At 40.2% G+C, this 17,868-nt stretch overlaps 1 protein-coding gene across 13 annotated transcripts in view; it reads left to right on the plus strand.

Annotated features, from left to right (window-relative positions):
* Positions 1-217: 217 nt before the first annotated feature.
* tcf4.L (transcription factor 4 L homeolog) overlaps positions 218-17,868 on the plus strand; it is a 278,465-nt gene continuing 260,814 nt past the window's right edge. For 3 of the 13 annotated variants that reach the window (XM_018266789.2, XM_018266811.2, XM_041570063.1), the window contains exons 1-2: positions 832-1,004; positions 2,443-2,515. In XM_018266789.2, coding sequence (XP_018122278.1) covers positions 939-1,004; positions 2,443-2,515 — 139 coding nt within the window. In that variant the 5' untranslated portion in view covers positions 832-938. Of the gene's footprint in view, positions 661-735; positions 1,005-1,671; positions 1,694-1,758; positions 2,075-2,442; positions 2,516-17,868 lie in introns of those variants that run through there. The other 10 variants (XM_018266796.2, XM_018266803.2, XM_018266828.2 and 7 more) reach the window with 8 other exon arrangements.

Here is a 17,868-nt window from a genome sequence, read left to right on the forward strand (position 1 = left end):
GCTGGATTTGTAGCTGACATTGGCTGGTTTTAAAAAATAGACCTGGCAACTCTGGCACTGCCCCTAGAAGAGCTGGGCAGCAGTTGGCACTCGGTATCAGCTGTGAGTTTGTGAGCTATACAGTGGCACATGATGGGTATAGGGTATAAGGGTGTGCCTGTAGTGTCAGCAGTAGTAGGAGGAAGAAGCTATAGGAATAGTGTGTGTACTCGGGAGTTAGTGGGCAGCAGTATCAGGCTGGAGCGAGTGTGCAGGAGGAGTGGATTAGCGGCTTCCCCGGGCCCTGCCTCTCGGCGCTGTGGGAGTGAGAGGGGCCCCGCTAATATCCAGTAACATTCATTCTCCCTCCTCCCAGTCTCCGAGCTGCTGTCAGGCGGCCCCGGACATGTGCGCTGAGCGGCGGCGGCGGAGGGACTGACAGACTCGGGGCTAGCGGGGGAGCCGTCACATCTCTCTGTCACCAGCCGGGGCAGCAGCAGCAGCTTCTCACACTCTTGCCCAAACTTCCAGCGGAGCCGGTGCGACTTTGACACAGGGGGGTGGACGCGTCTTCCCTTTATTTTTTGACTTGTTGTCGCTCCCCCTATTGTGTGCGCTTCCGCCTGGCACCAATCAGACCGGCGGCGGCGGCGGAGGAGGAGGAGGCGGGAGTGAGTCGCCGTAAGTAGAGCCATGCCCACCCGAGCCCCGCGCAAGTGACTTGACGGGAGGGAGAGGGGAGGGGATTGCGCGGAGCAGTCGTTGGTGACACCGAATTCAGCCCAAAACAGCACTATCCGGGTTTCGGCTCCGAGTACCCCCCGAATAGTGCTATTTGCGTCTCCATTCGGCTCCCGGCGAATCTCCGCTTTTCTTATTTTCCCCCGTCAGATCTCCGCACCCCCCTATGCCCAGTGCCCGATGCCCACTCTCTGCCCCCCGCGCCCCCAGCAGCTGAAATGAACCAGCGAATGGCCGCCTTAGGGACGGACAAAGAGCTCAGTGATTTACTGGATTTCAGTGCGGTAAGAACCCACGCTGGAGATTAAACTCAATCCAACAACATTATTACCCCCCCCCCCCAAAAGAAAAGAGACCCCCCCATTCTTCCTGCTGCCAAAACACAATTAATACCACCCCCACCCCCACCCTCCAACTCCTGACTTCTCCAATAGTTCCACTCGCAGCCCAGCGGTAAATATCGCACCTTTATTCTTCCATTCGCTCGTTAATTCGCTCGCGTCTTTTCTGCGTTTTTTTTACACATTTTCTGTTCTTGTCTGACTGTGGAGTTTTGCTCTGCCTGTGCCTCATCCTTCACTTTCCTTCTCTTTTTTTTGGAATCTCTCCCATCCCCTTGCACTACTCTTGCACTACTACTCATACTACTACCCACTCCTCTCTCTGTCTCTATCTCTCTGTCTCTATCTCTGTCTCTCTCTCTCTCTGTCTCTCTCTTTGTCTCTATCTCTCTGTCTCTATCCCTCTGTCTCTCTCTCTCTCTCTCTCTCTGGCTTTCACTCACTCTCTCTCTCTCTCTGTCTCTCTCTTTGTCTCTGTCTCTTTGTCTCTCTCTCTCTCTCTCTGTCCCTCTCTCTCTGTGTGTCTCTGTCTCTCTCTCTCGCTCTCTGTCTCTCTCTTTGTCTCTCTCTCTCTCTATGTCTCTCTGTGTCTCCCTCTCTCTCTGTCTCTCTCTCAAGCCTTGGCACTGAAAGTAAGTAAGGGACCAGGGCTGGTTCTGTAATGACCCAGTAAACTGCTTTTCCCCAGGTGATCCCTCGCAGTGTTACATTGTTACTTTTGTGTATCTTTGTTGACATTGGATTCCAGCAGTGGATGTTGTTGCACAAGTGCAGTTGTGTGTGTCTGTGCCCATAGACTGGACCCGCATGGCCGGTTTTCTATATTCAGCCTGGGATTGAGCCGAAGAGAAATGTCCTCTTGCTGAGCGATGGCTTTCGGAAGTTTGGACAGGAAACGTAGCCCCAGGCGTTCGGCAGCAGCCCCTCTCCGCTCCTCGTAGTTTTCATTTGTTAGAGTTTTTTTTCTCCTCGGCACACGCACACACACAGACTCACACACAGACTCAGGGAAGGTGCGTATAGACCAGACACAAACCAATTAGAGTCAAAATGTGAAAGGGAAACAAAAAAAAAAATTGTAGCAGAAATCTGGTTTGAGTTTGCCTGGGTTGGCAGTTTAATGCAGGTGGCGGCTATTTTGGGGGCATTTGTTCATTAAAGAGATGGATATTGAGGCAGCTTGGATGGTTTGGCACAACTTTGATGTTTTTTTTTTTTATGCTGTTGGATATTTATCCCCCCCCCCCGAATCAGAATCTCAAACTTCCCTGAAGTTATTAACTTTTTTTCTTTAATAATGGAGAAATATTGAGAGTATATATATGTGTGTATATGATGCCTCTCACATTCTCAAATTCATCCTTTGCTCTGTTTCTTTCAGATGTTTTCCCCTCCCGTAAGCAGCGGCAAGAATGGACCAACTTCCCTGGCAAGTGGACATTTTTCAGGAACAAGTACGTACAAACCCCTCAATTCCTCTATTTTGATTCTCCTGTTTCGGGGGGGGGGGCACGTGAACCTGTCTAGAAATGATTGTAGATTCTGCTGCTGATTTTTTTGTCATTTTTCTTGGCAAGTGTGCCTTCAGGTTCTGCTTTCAATGCCATGATTTCATACGGAGCTGGCACTGTGTCAATAAAAATACAATACACAAATTAAAATTGCTTTGAAAAATTACTCTTTTTTTTTTGTGTTCGATTAAAATTTTTCTGATTTTTTTTTTTATTTGAACCGAATGAGAAGTCAGCAGTCCCTGCTTGTGTCAGTAAATCTTGGCACACAGAGATGGCATTGCCCTGACACTTTATACTGCAATCGAAACGCCGAGGGGCATGACAGTTTACCTTTAAATTTTTTTTGTTTCTGAAATAAAATTCAATTTTTAAAAAAGTGGCAGGGCTTTAACAGTTGGCAATTAGATTTTTTTTTTTTAAATGATTGGCACTTGCCTATGCCCTGAGCAACCCGTAATATGAAATCATGGCACTGGCTGTCATCCGGTGTTTAGTTTAAATCAGCCGAGGCAGCACTCACTGTGTTTGAAGTTCCATGTGAGCTTTCACTTTCCTGCTTAATAGCAAAGAACATTTTAACTTACTGTACCCCCCCCTCCATTTGCCCCAAATCTCACCGTCACTGTTTCTGCCAGGCTGCTGGATGTTGTAACTCAACTGACAGTTTTGTATTTATTTTCATTGTATTCTGAGCTCGGCACCTTATTTTGCTCAGCGATGTGACTTCCTGTGGGAATACGAGTGTTAACCCATGTTGTCCCTGTTGGTTCTATAAATAAAAATAATTTGCACCACAATTTCCGGAAAAAAAAAAAAAAAAAAATTAAAAAATAATTATGTCAACTTTTATAGTCGCCCCTTGGTGTGGGCTCTGTCTATTTGCAGCTGTTAACAGACTGGCAAGTGGAATTTGGCAAACGGAAGTATTTCCATTTTAAACACCCCCCGGGCAGTTCCCATGATATAAAAGAGTTTGTGAGGCCGCCGGCCAATTTTTTCATTGAGTTGGAATATTTTGCAGGAATTTGGGCATTCTAGCGCTTGGGTGATGCCACCTTCCATGGGGTCCTTAATGTTTGTATTTTTGGTATTAGTACAGGTATGGGACCTGTTATCCAGAATGTTTGGGACCTGGGGTTTTCCAGATAACGCATCTTTCCATAATTTGTATTATTGGTATTAGTACAGGTATGGGACCTGTTATCCAGAATGTTTTGGACCTGGGGTTTTCCAGATAACGCATCTTTTCATAATTTGTATTATTGGTATTAGTACAGGTATGGGACCTGTTATCAAGAATGTTCGGGACCTGGGGTTTTTCAGGATAACGGATCTTTCCATAATTTGTATTATTGGTATTAGTACAGGTATGGGACCTGTTATCCAGAATGTTCGGGACCTGGGGTTTTCCAGATTACGGATCTTTCCATAATTTGTATTATTGGTATTAATACAGGTATGGGACCTGTTATCCAGAATGTTCGAGACCTGGGGTTTTTCAGGATTACGGATCTGTCCATAATTTGTATTATTGGTATTAGTACAGGTAAGGGACCTGTTATTCAGAATGTTCAGGACCTGGGGTTTTCTGGATAACGGATGTTTCCATAATTTGGATCTTCATACCTTAAGTCTACTAGAAAATCATGTAAACATTAAATAAACCCAATAGGCTGGTTTTGCCTCCAATAAGGATTAATTATATCTTAGTTGGGATCAAGAACAAGCTACTGTTTTATTATTACACAGAAAAAGAAAATCATTTTTAAAGATTTGGATTATTTATAATAGAGTCTGTGGGAGACAGCCTTTTTGTAATTCGGAGCTTTCCTGATAACGGGTTTCCAGATAACGGATCCCATACCTGTAGCTGTTTAGGCCTGGAATCATAAAGCAGATTATTATAACTTTGTTGTTGTTGCAATTTGTACGGGACCTGGAGCATATTTGACTCTTGGGGAAGAAATACAGCAATTAAACCTTTAATTTTGGATGGAAAAAGGTGTCCCTCCATGTGCATGCAGAATAAATGTGCTGACGGAATGCAGAATACAGAATGCAATTCCTCCTGTAACCCCCCACTATTATAGAGAAGACGATCAGCCCTTTCTATACAGTATAAATAGCAGCGGCCCTTTCTCTCAAATTCGGCAGGTGCACGGGCTGAGCCAAGAATCAGGATTGTATGACTTATTCATCTGTGTGTGAGTGGGGAAATTGCGGAGCAGCAGCTGTCAGCTTAATGTAGTGCCTTGTTACTCTTTTGGGGGGGGCTTTGTTTATTTAATATTTTCCTTCTGTGGTAGAATAATTTGTTCAGGTATGGCATCCGTTATCCAGAAACCTGTCATCCAGAAAGCTCCAAATTACAGAAAGGCTGTCTTCCATAGATTCCATGTTATCAAAATAATCCAAATGTTTAAAAAGTATTTCCTTTTTCTCTGTAATAATAAAACAGTAGCTTGTACTTGACCCCAACTAAGATATAATTAATCCTTATTAGAAGCAAAAGCAGCCGATTGGGTTTATTCAGTGGAAGGTCACCTCCCATAGACTCCATTTTATCCAAATAATCCAAATTTGTAGAAATAATTTCCTTTTTCTGTGTAATAATAAAACAATAGCTCATTGTTGATCCCAACTAAGATATAATTAATCCTTATTGGAAGCAAAATCAGCCTATTGGGTTTATTTAATGTTTACATGATTTTCTAGTAGACTTAAGGTATGGAGATCCAAATTATGGAAAGATCTGGGATCTGGAAAACCCCATTCAGGATAAAAAAAAAGCTATCCAACATGCGGATTTGGCAATATTTCAGGTTTATATTCTCTGGCGAGTCCATGTTTCACTGCACAGTGTGGGGAGTTCACTACATTATAGACTCGGCATTGGCTCGTGGAGGCTCAGCTCCTAAAATCCTGTTCTATGCGGGGAGGGGGGGGGACGCGGCAGGGGAGAGAGAAAAAGCGGAATGTAACGTGAGACTTCAGCCCTGACATTCCCATGGAGCATTTTTTCACATGAAAGGCCTTTATTTCTCAGCCGGGTAAAGAAACAGCAGTTTGTGTGTTTGATGTTCGCAGGTGTTCAGCAGAGACTATTAAATCCAGCCTCCGCTCAGGGGGGACAGAGGATGGTTTCACCTAAAAGCCTTCCCCTCCTGCCTGAACACAAGAATGTACACATAGAGTTGATAGAAGCTCTTAGGATGCCTTTTTCTTACCCCCTAATGTAATAATCCTTATCGAGAGTTCCAATGGATCTGTTGTTTGGGTCGAAGAAGCAAAGAACGACCAACCTTAGCTTTCTATAAATTTGGAGGCTCTTTTTTACTCTTTTTGTTTAAAATCACATTACAATTATTATGCAGTATTAATTAGAATTATTATGTCCTTTTTTGTTCATCCATATTTCCAGGACAAGGGGATGACACGTTACACACGTTGCTTGACGCGTTTCGGGCACAGTCGCCCTTAATCATAAGCATCTATATTTCCACCCCCAGTTACTTCTCAGGCCCTGTAAGCTTACACGGTGGTATTATTATTATTATTAAGTAATAACGAGGAATAAGTAATATTCATGAAAATAATCAAACATAAATATGAGGCTGTGTTTGGGTGTAATGAGCATTGTAGCAGGTTGTTGTTGACCCTAAGTCTTACAGTGCTTTGAATGACTTTCCTTTGATGGAATGAATGGATCGTTAGTGTCCTAATCTTTTTGCAGTTGGGGAACTTAAGTTCGATTCTGACCAGAGTATGTTTGAGTGGGTTTCGGCCTGTACAAACACATACTTATAGGGTTAATTGAGATGGACCCTGAATCCACGTGTATTCCGGAAGTTGGATTGTAAGTGATGAATTGGCTTCCATGTAAAATATATATTGCTACAGGTACTGCTATCCAGAATGCTCGGGACCTTGGGTTTTCTGGATAATGGATCTTTCTGTAATTTTGATTTTCATACAATCTACTAGAAAATCATGTCAACATTAAATAAACCCAATAGGCTGGTTTTGCCTCCAATAAGGATTAATTATATCTTAGTTGGGATCAAGTACAAGCTACTGTTTTATTATTACACAGAAAAAGGAAATCGTTTTTTAAAAATGTGGATTATTTGATTATAATGGAGTCTATGGGAGACAGGCTTCCCGTAATTCGGAGCATTCTGGATAACGGGTTTCATAAAGGAAATCCATACATTGGCTACTTCTTCATAGCGATGGGCTACCTGGTACCGGAGAAACAACACAGAAATGCGCGTCTGTGCGTTTCTGAGAATCGTAAATGGAAAGAGTGATATTGAATTTTCACGACGATGCCAGAAGAATGTTTGTAACATGGGCCCCGCCGATCTACGTTATATGGGATGGCTCGTTCCACAACAGTAGTGGGTGTATTCAGAATCTTTTGGCAGTTGGCTCGCCGATATATACACTGAAGACTTGGCAGGAGCTGGGAACATGTTTTCACGGTGACCTGGTAGTTTGCACGCTGTAAATCTGTAGCTTTTCTCTGCTCATATAAATACGGCATGGGCATGTATTCACTTTGTATCTGCCCGGCTCCATGAAAAAAGGGCATTAGTGATGGAATGGAGCCAGAATCAATCATGGTTTAATGGTATTTAAGTATCTGTTATCTGGAAACCCGTTATCCAGAAAGTTCTAAATTACGGGAAGGCCATATGCTCCGTTTTAATCAAATACAGGTATGGGATCTGTTATCCAAACTTGGGGTTTTCAGGATAACGGATCTTTCCCTAATACCTTATGTCTACTAGAAAACCATGTAAACATTAAATAAACCCAATAGGCTGGTTTTGCTTCCAATAAGGATTAATTATATCTTAGTTGGGTTCAAGTACAAGCTCCTGTTTTATTATTGCAGAGAAAAAGGAAATCTTTTTTAAACATTTGGATTATTTGGATAAAATTGAGTCTATGGGAGACGGCCTTTTCGTAATGCTTTCTGGATAACGGGGTTCCAGATAAAAATAAATATTTTGAATTCAAATATTTAAAAATGTAATAATAAATAAATAAAACAAGTACCTTGTACGTAATCCCAACTAAGATATAATGGATCCTTATTGAAGGCACACACGGCTACTGGGTTCATTTAATGTTTAGATTATTTTTTAGTAGATTAAAGGTATGGAAATCCAAATTATGGAAAGATCCCTTGTTTGGAAAACATCAGGTCCTCAACATTCTGGATAACAGGTCCCATCCCTGTATCACATATTTCTGTTACGTGTGTAATAAGGGAGCAAATACGACAGTTCATTATCATCATCATCAATATCGTTTGTTCCTTAGGTCCGTAATATAATCACATTCACATGAGCGTTGCGACAAACACGAACCCACACTGAGATACTTGGAGGTGAAGGTCAACAACATTCAGAGGACCCAAACCTCCATATCCCCCCGATTCTTGTTGTTGCTTGTCTCTCTTCAAAGCCCTGTGCTGTGAAACATGTTTATAAAGTAAATAAAGGATTAAAGTCCTCCTTGGTTCTGCGTGGTGCAGCTGCGGATGACATGGATGCAGCTGTAGGAGATATATTAGAACGTTTTGTTTAGCTTCGTTGGTTTCCGCGGCTTATTATGTTCATAGGAACGCAATGCAGCCTAGAGATGCATTAAACGGATACGTCGTTCCCAAATACTGAATACAATTTACATGCTTAGGGCAGAGACACACATGGGGAGATTGGGGGAGATTTAGTTGCCCAGTGACAAATCGCCTCTTCTTCGGGCGACTAATCTCCCTGAACTGCCTTCCCGCCGGCTAGAATCTAAATTGACTGTGGAATGGCACTTGGAGTGCTTTGAAGTTTCCTCGTGAGACAACGTTGAGTGACTTTGGAAGTGCCATCCTGCCGGCGATTTCGATTCTAGCCGGCGGGAATGCAGTTTGGGGAGATTAGTCGTCACTGGGCGACTAATCTCCCCGAATCTCCACGTGTGTCTCTGCCCTGAAAGTGGAAAAGACTGGCCATATATGGGACAGTATTTGCTTCCAACTGTTATTGGCCAACGCCAACCCTAATTGACTGCCTACCCTACCAATATCTACATGAAAATCATTCAGTTGGTGTGAAAATTCAATTCTTCTCAGCCTGTGGATGTGGTCCTCTCTTGGCAGGTCTGCATAGGCTTCAATTATAATTGTTGGCCCAGGGGCCAAACAGTTGTATAGGCTGAATGACTAAGCATGTGGGTGTCCAAATCCCAAACTAACATGTTTGGCAGCCACACCAAACATGCTTCTTATTACAAGTATGAGACCTGTTATCCAGAATGCTCTGGGCCTGGGATTTTTTGGATTACAGATCTTTCCGTAATTTGGATTTTCATACCTTCATAAAGGGATTTTGTCATGGGAATTTTTTTTTTCAAAACACATCAGTTAATAGTGCTGCTCCAGCAGAATTCTGCCCTGAAATTTATTTCTCAAAAGAGCAAACAGATTTTTTTATATTTAAGTTTGAAATCTGACATGAGGCTAGACATATTGTCAATTTCCCAAGGGCCCTCATTCATGTGACTTGTGCTCTAATAAACTTCAGTCACTCTTTACTGCTGTACTGCAAGTTGGAGTGATATCACCCCCTCCCTTTCCCCCCCAGCAGCCCAACAACAGAACAATGGGAAGGAAACCAGATAGCAGCTCCCTAACAAAAGATAACAGCTGCCTGGTAGATCTAAGAACAGCACTAAATAGTAAAATCCAGGTCCCACTGAGACACATTCAGTTACATTGAGTAGGAGAAACAACAGCCTGTCAGAAAGCAGTTCCATCCTAAAGTGCTGGCTCTTTCTGAAAGCACATGACCAGGCAAAATGACCTGAGATGCACCTACACACCAATATTACAACTAAAAAAATATACTTGCTGGTTCAGGAATGAAATTTTATATTGTAAAGTGAATTATGTGTAGGGATGCACCGAATCCAGGATTCGGTTCGGGATTCGGCCTTTTTCAGTAGGATTCGGATTCAGCCGAATCCTTGTGCCCGGCCGAAACCGAATCCGAATATGTAAATTAGGGGTGGGTATGGAAATCACGTGACTTTACATCACAAAAGAAGAATTTTTTTCACTTTTTCCTTTCCTGCCCCTAATTTGCATATGCAAATTTGGATTTGGATTCTGTTCGGTAACATTTTTAAAAATTTTGACTATTTCATTACAATAGAGTCTATGGGAGACAGACATTCCGTAATTCTGGGTTTCCGGATAACAGATCCCATACCCATACCTGCTCCTGTCTCACCCAATAGAGTTCCTTAGTCTGCAGTCTGTTGGTTTGTTTAACAATGTAGAAGATTTAAGAGAATAGCACAACACCATGTATGTTGCAGGTGGGGAGCTTACCCCTTTTATTTAAAGTGACCACCTGTGCATCAACGTTTCGGGGGGATTAACCCTCCCTTCGTCAGGATTGTTTAACAAGACATAAGAACATAAAACTCATATGGTTATAGAATCCCTTTACCTCTTCTTTTCTCTCCAGCAGGACCAATGAGTGTACTTTAAGGGCAAGACAACCCCAAAATAAAAAAAATGCCTAATAAAAAAAATTCACTTTTTTATATATTCTATGGTTTTTAAGTTATGTGTAAATGTATTGCTATTGAAAGCAGTGTCTGCCTGTCTCTTTCTATTCTCTGCACTGCTGGTTCAGACTGTTGATACAATGTAAGAAAAGGCAGCTGATTAGCAGACCTGCCTTTGCTGGGGAACTAAAATGGGCTTATTGGGTTTGGAATTAACATATGATTATATGGAGCTTTTGACAACGCATTTATTGACCTTTATGGTACTTAAGGGCATATTTATCAAGGGTCAAATTTCTAATTGAAAAAACTTTGAAATTTGAATTCAAAAAGACCTACCAAAATTAAGTTGAAGTTTGTTTTGGGTCGAATAGGTCAGTTTTCGATCAAATGCAGTAGGTCCGTTTTCGGCCTAATTCAAATTGTTTGAATCGAAGGAATAGCGCATTCGATCGAATTCGATTCAACGTTTTTTCCAAAATATACTTAGATTCTTCAAAGTCCACCAATTGACTCCAAATAGGTTCTAGGTGGTCCCCTATAGGCTAAAACAGCAATTCGGCTTGTTTTAGATGGCGAATGGTCGAAGTCGAATTTTTAAAGAGACAGCACATGATAAATATCGATAATCAAATTCTCAAATTTTTTGCAAATTCGAATCAAATTTGGGCTATTCCCTAGTCAAAGTACACAAAAATAGCTCGAAATTCAAATTTTTTCAATTCGAAAATTCACCTCGACCTTTGATAAATCATATTTATTATAATGGGTTTTTAATGTAGGTTTTTATGCATTGTTTTTTTGACTTTGTCTTACCTACAACATTGCTATTTAAGAATTATATCTTAATCTTTTGATCGGAATGGGAGAGGTTTACCAAGGTTTAAATTTTGTTTGCTGGTTTTGTGTTGTAATTGCGAGAAGGTATGAAACGCGTAAGGTGGAATACCATGCAGTCTGTATGTATATTACATTTTTTTTTCTCTTTATTTTTTGTGTTTTTCCAACAAATACATACATTGTATCTTTCTATACTTCTCTAAGGAGTAAGCTCTAACTTATATTACATTTTTAACATGGATTTTAAAGGAGAATAAGAATGTACCAGTGCATTATACTCATTTAGATATAGAAGAATTGTGCTTAAAAAAGTAGTGTTTCAGGCTGATTTATTGAATATTTATGCAAAAACCCTACTAGTCCCTCCCTTCTCTTCCGCTTCCTGCTCCTTGAATTCCCAGGCTGTGTAGGGGAGCCGGAGGCTCTCAGCTCACTGCACTGTAGGACAGGAACCAATCAGCAGCTAGCAGGACCTGATAGGGAACTGAAGCCTGTCTGTGCTTGTGTGACTGCAGGGCTGAGATTGGCTGTCCCCCTCCTACTGTGCTTCTGGCATGGACCATTCATGGTGCATGAATGCCTATTCAATTATAAACGTTACCCAAGTGTTAAGATATGTAAAGGAGGATTAATAATCAAAAAGTCAGGGAAGAAAACTCACAGTTCACCCCAGTCTGAAGGTGAAAAACAACAAGAAAAATGTGAGTATTTCCAAAAATAAAAATGATTTAAAAGTACAAAAACATTTATTAGAACATGAGGACCAAAGCCTGATGGGTTTCGTGCCTCCTGGGGCACTTACTCATAGCGGCAGAATTCCAAGCTTTTATCTGTGTACTTAGGGAATAGTCCAAATTCAATTCGAATTTCAAAAAAATTAAAAAATTTGAATATCGAAATTTATCATGTACTGTCTCTTTAAAAATTCGACTTCGACCATTCACCATCTGAAACCTGGCGAATTGTTGTTTTAGCCTATGGGGGTTCCTCTTAGAACTTAGTTGGAGTCAATTGGTGGACTTTTGGTGGAAAAACCTTGAATCGAATATGGAAATATTAGATCAAAAACTGACCTATATGACCAAAAAAAACTTCGACTTCATTTCGGTTGTCTTTTTTTAATTCGAATTTCGACGTTTTTTAAATTCGAAATTCGACCCTTGATAAATATGCCCCATAGACTGTTGGCCTTCTCCCTGTACACTCCTTATATAGGGAGTGTGACCAAAAAAAAGCAAGCACGCGTCAACCAATTAGAAGGTGTAAGACAAAAAAGTGGCCTCATCTAATAAATTACAATACAGGGAGGCACATATATCAAAGGTTGAATTTCGAATTCATGTGAGCTTTTTAAAACTCCCATTAAACTCCTATAAATTCGAAATTTATTAATAAAAACAAAAAACTCGGACAAATTGAAACGCCCCCCCGAAAACTTGAATTGAATTTGAATCAAATTCAATCAAACTCGATTCAAGTTTTTTCTCTGAAAAAAACGCAAATGTCAGGAAGGCTGCAAACTTCTCCAAACTGATCCCTGAACCTGATCCCTGGACCTCTCCCATTGACAGCAATTCGGCAGGTTTTAGGTGGTGAATAGTAAAATTCGAATTCTTAATGGGTCAGAGTATGATAAATCTCGAAAATCGAATTTAGATTTTTTTTAAAAAACTCGAATCTAATTTGAATAACTCCCTAGTCGGATTTGACAGTTTTGATCGTAAAAGAATGTAAAAATTCAAATTTTCAATTTGACCCTTGATAAATCTGCCCCTTAGTGAAGTACGTGATATCATACAAAGAAATTTAATGTAAAACTAATGAAAGAAAATAATAGAGACATTTATTTTTACAAAGAAATATATAAATAAAGAAATAAATTATATGAAAAGCAATACATTAACTAATTTAAAATAAGTTCTATAAGTACTATATTGCCATGGGTTACTGCACAGGTGCAAATTTGCCCAATTTTTATTAGTGAGTTCCACGGCCTTCAAACTGTCATGCTGGAAGGAGGCAGCTTGAATTATATTCCCTATTCCTTTTCATTAAATATTTGTTTTCAAGTTTAAGCAGTGTTGCTGCTTTTGTCCTGTGATTGTACCTGCCACTTGCATATAGTGAAAGTCCTGTAGTTGTAGATTGGGACCAGTGGTTCTGTCCCTGCCATTTGCGGCGTTTGCTGGTAATTCCAGTTTGAGAGCAGCGTCTCCAGGCAGAGATTAAATAGTTGTATAATGGCGGCACTTTATTGTTCCCGTACTGCAGTGGGAAATAACAGCCTTGTTTAATTGTGTTCTTTGTGTCATGGTTATGTGCTGTTTTATTGTGTAATCCATAGTTTATACGCAGTGCGCATGACAGTTTGATGGGACTTTTTCCATTAATGTGCTGGGACGTTTCAGTAGGGGTTTCGGCTCTCTCTGTAGAATGGCCTGCAATTTGCTTTTGGTTAGATGGTGATAAGACAGAACATATTTCCCAAACACTGAATGGGGATAATTACGTTAATGGAGCAATAGAATTAAAGGGGCAAACTGCAGGTCTTGTATCCCATAGTAACCAATAAGAATTTGGTCTTCAGACGGACGAGCAGTACATGCTAACTGATAAATATTGAGCTACGTTTTTATTTATTACCTTCCCCCCAAAGCCAGAATCTTGAAACCCACACTAAGGGGGTTATTTATTAAAGCTGAAATTTTTCTGGTTAGGCTTTTAAAGGGGAAAACTAAAATCGTTCGAGATTTATTATACCTCGAAGCTGCAAAAAGTCCAAATCTGAAAATACTCCACCTCAAACCTGTCGAGTTCCTGTAGAAGTCAATGGCAGACGTCCCTTTTTCAATTTGAAGGTATTGTGGTCTGCGCTGGGTTTTTGTACGATAATCTGAAAAAAGCGGGGAAAACTGGGAAAAAATTGAGCGATCGGGAGTGAGATCCAAAACATTTGTACCATTAGGTGGCAGATTTATCAAAGGTTGAAGTGAAAATTCAAATTAAATTATTAAATTTTTGACTCGGGAATAGTCCAAACTCGAATTTGAAAAAAAATTCAAAATTCGAATATCAAAATTTATCATGTACTGTCTCTTTAAAAATTAGATTTCAACCATTCGCCATCTAAAAACTGGCGAATTGCTGTTTTAGCCTATGGGGGACCTCCTAGAAGCTATTTGGAGTCAATTGATGGGAAAAACTTTGATTCGTACAATTCGAATGCGCTATTACTTCGATTCGTATGATTCGAATTCGGACTAATTCGAAAGAATATGAACTATTCACCTGCAAAAAAAACGTCGACTTTTTTTTAAAAAAATTCGGTTGGTCTTTTTGAATACGAATTTCGAAGTTTTTCAAATTCGAAATTCGACCCTTGATAAATCTGCCCCTTAGAGTTTTTTCATAATTTTATCAAGAATTTTTCCGAACCAAATTTTTCTAAGTTATTTTATTAATAAATAATAAATAAATAAATAAATGATAATCATGAAACCATGCATTACAGGTATAGGACCTGCTATCCAGAATACTCAGGACTGTGGTTTTTCCATTTAAGGGTTCTTTCAGTTATTTGGATCTCCATACCTTAAGTCAGTTAAAAAAACATTTAAACTTAAAGGGGCATATTTATCAAGGGTCGAATTTCGAATTGAAAAAACGTTGAAATTCAAATTCAAAAAGACCAACCGAAATTAAGTCTTAGTTTTTTTTTTTTGGTTGAATAGGTCAGTTTTCTATCAAATAGGTCTATATTTGGCCAAATTCGAATAGTTCGAATCGAAGGAATAGCGAATTAGATCGAATTTGATTCAAAGTTCAACAATTGACTCCAAATAGGTTCTAGGAGGTCCCCCATAGGTTTAAACAACAATTTGACAGGTTTTAGATGGCAAATGGTCGAAGTCGAATTTTTAAAGAGACAGTACATGATAAATTTCGATATTCGAATTTTCGATCTTTATTCAAATTTGAATCGAATTTAGACTATCTATTGAAGTACGCAAAAAATTGCTCGAAATTAGAATCTTTTTCATTTGAAAAAATCACCTCGACCTTTGATAAATCTACCCCTAAATAAACCCAATAAGATTGTTTTGGTTCCAAGTGTATCTTAGTTGGGATCAAGTCGAAGGTAATGTTTTATTATTACAGAGGAAAAATGAAATAATTATTCAAACTTTGAATTATTTAATTATAATTGAGTGTATTAGGAGATGATCTTCCTGTAATTCGGTGCTTTCTGAATAATGGGTTTCTGGATGACGGATCCTATACCTGTACTTCTGGGCAACCTGCTACAATAAATCCTGCCCAGAAGTTCCGTCTATTTCAAATTTGTTCTGTGATACAGTGGGGACACTGGAGACTGAGCACCTGGCAAGGGGAGGATAAGCGGTGAGCTTGAGCGGTCTCTATGTGTGTTTTTACTTGCTATACCTGTACTGCTGTGCAAATAAAAGTAGACCTTATTAGGCCAGACACTAGTCCTGAAGCTCTAGTCTAAGGAATGTAATATGTGCCCTTTAGGGCATTTTCACGTGTACCCGGGCAGATCCCAGAATCAGAGTGTAGCTTATACAGGCACAGATGAAATATTTGAACACGGAAAAAAAATAATAAAGTATAAAAGTATAAATATTTGATGTTTTACATAATAACTCTTTAATCAATAAATATTAACCATAGGTGTTCTATCACAAACACATGGACAAAAAAGTAGAGGGATCTAGACACATATTGTTTCCCAACCATAAATAAATTAATTAGAAAAGTTAAGCAAAAAATAGTTAATAATGATATATATGATTATAATTAATGAATGAACTCAATAGAAATAATTAATTACTATACAATAGTCAGAAAAAAATCAAAACAAATCAAATAATTAAAAAAAGATTAAAGGGGAACTAAAGTCTAAAATAGAGTAATGCTAGAAATGCTGTATTTTGCATACTAAATATGAACATGCACTTAATGCACCAGAAGCCTAATCAAACAAATGATTTATGCTTTCAAAGTTGCCTGCAGGGGGTCACCATCTTGTAACTTTGTTAAACATTTTTGCAAGACTGTGCACATGCTCAGTGTGGTCTGGGCTTCACTTGGGAGGCTAAGCTTAGGGATCGTCATAAATTATCAAAACAACACAAATAATATCTGCCATAGAAGCCGATACAGCAAAGACTAATTAATAATCAGAATATGCACTGGGTCTGTGGATACAAATCTCTACACAGTCGCTGGCTGCTCTACAGGGAAACAAATAAAGCTGCTCGAGTTCGGGAAGTAAGATGGGTGATGGAGGGCTCCCCCTGCTGTTTGAAAGTATGATCGTTTCCCTGCAGAGCAGTTAGGGACCGTCCGCCAATCGGCAGCTGTCAAAGCAAGTAAAACAAAGGGAGAATTTTACTGCATACAGTCAGGTTTATTATAAAAACGGTACACTTTTTTTTTAGTAAAGGATATTAGAGATGGAGTTCTTTTTCATTAAAGAAAGTAAAAATGGGATTTTATTTTTTTGCCTTTACATCCCCTTAAGTCAAATATGGCATTTTTTTTGTACTTTGAAACTTTCCCCCTGTGAGCCATTGCATTGCATTGCATGTTTTGAAACACCAGGGACCCTTGTTTGGGAAAAAAAGCAACATGTAAAAGGGGTCAATGGGGGTCCATTGGTTCCAATGAGATCCAGAAGTAACTAGCACCCTATATCTGTTCATTTGTTTGTCCATGGCATTCTGAACCCTAAGCTGTATTTAACTGGGGAGCTGGCAACTAAAATGGGATGGTATGGTCATCTGATTGTGTTAACTAGATGCAGTGCTGGAGAGAAAACTGGGGCCTCTGGTTTTGGAAAGGGGGATTTCATAAATCATATTCTGTCTCTCAATGGGTCCATTAGCACTGCCTACAAGAAGGTTTCTAATCTCATCATGACTCTGAACACCCCTCCCTCCTCTTACAGCGATTAAAAGAATATGCATAGTATCCAAGCCCATGCAATGTTAAAATATCCCTCAACAAGCAGATGTCACAAAGGCACAATAGGGAAGATCTGCATTAATATCAAGGCTGTTTCTTTTCATCTTCCCTGATGAAAGCACCGATATTGGCGTTGAAAATACACTCGCAGCTGGAAAAAACGAACGTATCCAGGAAAACATGATCTTGACTTGCCTTGACTTTTGCTTGCGAATTCTAATTGTCCAACATCCTTCTTGTTGGCTGGTTTGCATTGAACTGAATCTGAATAAAAGAAAATGAATTTCCATTCATGTCTCGTTGGGCATAATACTTCATCAGTGGATTCCAGTCTCAATTCTGAATGTGTGTTTGCGCTGAATTGTGGGTCTATTTTGAGAGACGCTCCTGTATATCAAGGAGAGAATCTGGTTCCATGCAGATGGGGACAGGACCGCCATCAGAAATCACAGGGCCCCATACGACAAAATTTCCTGGGCCCCCTGGGCTGCGCCCACTGCAAGCCCCACCTACAGGTCCGCCCACCCCACAGGTCCGCCCCCCACCACACAGTAAAAAAACAAAAAAAAATATTGGTGGCTCGGGTTCCCACATGTTAATAAAAAATAAAAAGATATTGGTGGTCAGGGCCCCCCATATAAAAACATTTGTGGCCAGGGCCCCCCCATTAAAAAATATTGGTGGCTAGGACCCCACATGAGAAAAAAAAAGGGTGGACAGGGCCCCCCCACATTATAAGAAAATTGGTAGCCAGGGCCCCTTAAACGTCCATGCCTTCCTAAAGTCAACAGCTCTCAGAAAGATGGGGGGCCCGGCTAATCAAGTAAGTGTGGCGTGGCTGGGCCCCCCTTACCCTCGGGCCCCCTACAACTCTCCCCCCTGTCCCC

The sequence above is a fragment of the Xenopus laevis genome, chromosome 1L (genome assembly GCF_017654675.1).
Source record: "Xenopus laevis strain J_2021 chromosome 1L, Xenopus_laevis_v10.1, whole genome shotgun sequence".
In the NCBI taxonomy this organism is placed as follows: Eukaryota; Metazoa; Chordata; class Amphibia; order Anura; family Pipidae; genus Xenopus; species Xenopus laevis.